This window comes from Austrofundulus limnaeus, unplaced genomic scaffold (genome assembly GCF_001266775.1).
Source record: "Austrofundulus limnaeus strain Quisiro unplaced genomic scaffold, Austrofundulus_limnaeus-1.0 Scaffold292, whole genome shotgun sequence".
Classification (NCBI taxonomy): Eukaryota; Metazoa; Chordata; class Actinopteri; order Cyprinodontiformes; family Rivulidae; genus Austrofundulus; species Austrofundulus limnaeus.
Genome location: NW_013952694.1, coordinates 277,820 through 280,232, shown reverse-complemented (window position 1 = coordinate 280,232; position 2,413 = coordinate 277,820). Strand labels below are relative to the sequence as shown.

Sequence of the window (2,413 nt, the reverse complement as noted above, 5' to 3'; positions counted from 1 at the left end):
TGTTTCTGAAAGACAGTGAGAAGAGGGGCACACACACACACACACACACACACACACACACACACACACACACACTAATGTCTCGGTCATTCATGGCCTTTTGTCATACCTATAACCATCAGGTAAATACTTAGGAAAGCAGTGAAAACAAATGACAGAGGTGCAGCTGGATTTCATTTCTCGTGTAGATGTGAAACAATAATTGCTTTACAAGATTTGACTGTATTTGGTAACTTAAACGTCTGAATGTCCTGATGCATTTCAATAATCCAGGTAGAAAAATCAAAAAAAAAAAAATTGAGAAGTGCCTCTGGACCTGTTCTTCTTTGTTGAAAACATTTCTTAAGAAACTTCTTAAATCCACGGCCAACAAAGAACCTGTCCAGAGGACCTACTCAACTTTTTTCCAGATTAAAATATCTGACGTTTTATTTATCCCACATTTCACAGGTGTTTTGAAGATGGGGCAGAAGCTAAGCCTTAAAAAGTCATCTCTCATTTTACACTAACTGTTAGCTTTTATCACCTCAAACTAACCATTTAGAGCCTAAATAATAACATTTGATGCCTAAAATTAAACATCAAAATACCAGAATGTGGCTAATTGTTGCTCAGTTACTGCAAGAGGGATTACTGCAACATCTAACCCGATTTTACAATCTTGTGTTCATTTTGTTAAAAAAAAAAAAAAAAAAAAAAAGGGAACTATTCCCTGACAGTTTTTAATCAGTTTGGGATTATTTGTGTCAAAACTTTGAAACTTTGAAAATGAGCTCAGAAAGTAATGAATGTAACCCTACGCTAAAAAAACATTATTTCCTCGCTACTGAGCTGAAACAAGGTGTAATTAGGGACATTTTGACACAAAACCCACAGGCTGTGTAAATATTCTCTTYGTGTTTTTCTTCTTTTAAAAGACCTACACAAAAAAATGTTTCAAAGCTTAATGTTTTGTTTCCAGTAGGAACTCACAGACATGTACAGTGTCATACATCTGCAGTGTTTGTGTAAGCCTACCTTTCTCTGGAGGACGGCTGGACAGAGCAGAGAAAGTCAGGTACATGACATAACAGCTGATGATGGAGGCCTGRAGGAGCCCAGACCGAGGCTGCTCTGCAGAGACAGAGAAGAATTCACACGGTCTTTGAATTCACACGGTCTCTAAGCAAACAATAGAAAAYGAATCATTTGAAGGTTTTAATAATGACTTTAATTCAGAAGTCATGTCTCAACAACACTTCAGGTTCATTTGTTTGACTCAGTCATAATCCATAAACACAACAGTCATCTCTTGTGTTTAAAAAGACTTTATTTAATTTGCCAATATATTATTATAACACCCCTACAATTATTCTCTTTTTCAATTCTTTTTTATTTCTGTCGTAATATTTAATCTGCTTTTGTTAGAAAATGTTCAAAATTCTAAACCAGAATAATGCATAGAATACCAAATCCAGTTCTCAGTAAAARGTTTATTTTTAGATTTAAAAAGGCAGAGCTTGTGTCTGTGGCCCTGAGACTAACCAAAACAAAATGACTTCTAACTCCCTCAGCTGCTCTAATCTCTGTGTCYTCAGMAAACCATAACATTTATAGAAGACCCTGGTCACACCCCTGGGGGMGGTGCCTCCTACATCAGCACCGAAAAACTGGAAATCTAAATGTTATTCTTACACTTCTGAAGGGAGACACATATTAAGAGACAGGTTGGCTCTTCCATCACAAATAATAAAATATAAGACCGTATCTGAAATTCACTTAATCAGTCACAAAACTYCCCTTCACTCTTATTCCTTCAGCTTTGGAAAAACTAATATGATAAAGCATCCTAACATGATGTTTAAAAAAGAATAGTGTGATTATCACAAAACAAGTGACTTAGCCAGGTGTACCTCACAGTATAAACAGCAGTTTTACACTTTTTACCAGAAGGCTAATTTTATTAAACAATAAAAAAAGACTTTACTGTCACTTATTTAGGATTTAATTCAATTTGAGTTACAGTTTTCACAGTGACTTGTTGGTTTGAGGCTTATTTTTTACATCTGCATTCCTGTCGGCCTCCCATCAGGTACGTAGTCAGGGAGTGAGAGACAGGTGTCATTACCATGGTGACCCTAAAGCACCACTGGCAGCAATGTTAACATTTTTTAAATCTGGGTTCTCTTACTGCCTCTTATTACAAAAGTAAGTCTCAAAAGACTTCAAGTGTTTTTTTTAAGTGGAGAGGGGGAAAACACAATAATAAAGAAATTTAATCTAATAATTGTTTTTCAATCATAATTTTTAAAAGTAATTTATTAAAATATATTGAAATRTTCTTTACCATGCTCATCTTTCACATTTCTAAAGCCACTTTGCTCCTAAACCTAGCATAGCAAGTACTAAAACACGAATGTTTCTAGTGTGGGCA

The 2,413-nt window shown here is 35.3% G+C and overlaps 1 protein-coding gene across 2 annotated transcripts in view; it reads right to left on the bottom strand.

Moving 5' to 3' along the window:
* serinc4 (serine incorporator 4) overlaps window positions 1-2,413 on the bottom strand; it is a 38,251-nt gene that overhangs the window by 8,282 nt on the left and 27,556 nt on the right. For both annotated transcript variants that reach the window (XM_014021436.1, XM_014021435.1), the window contains exon 7: window positions 1,018-1,113. In XM_014021436.1, the coding sequence (XP_013876890.1) occupies window positions 1,018-1,113 (96 nt within the window). The remainder of the gene's footprint in view (window positions 1-1,017; window positions 1,114-2,413) is intronic.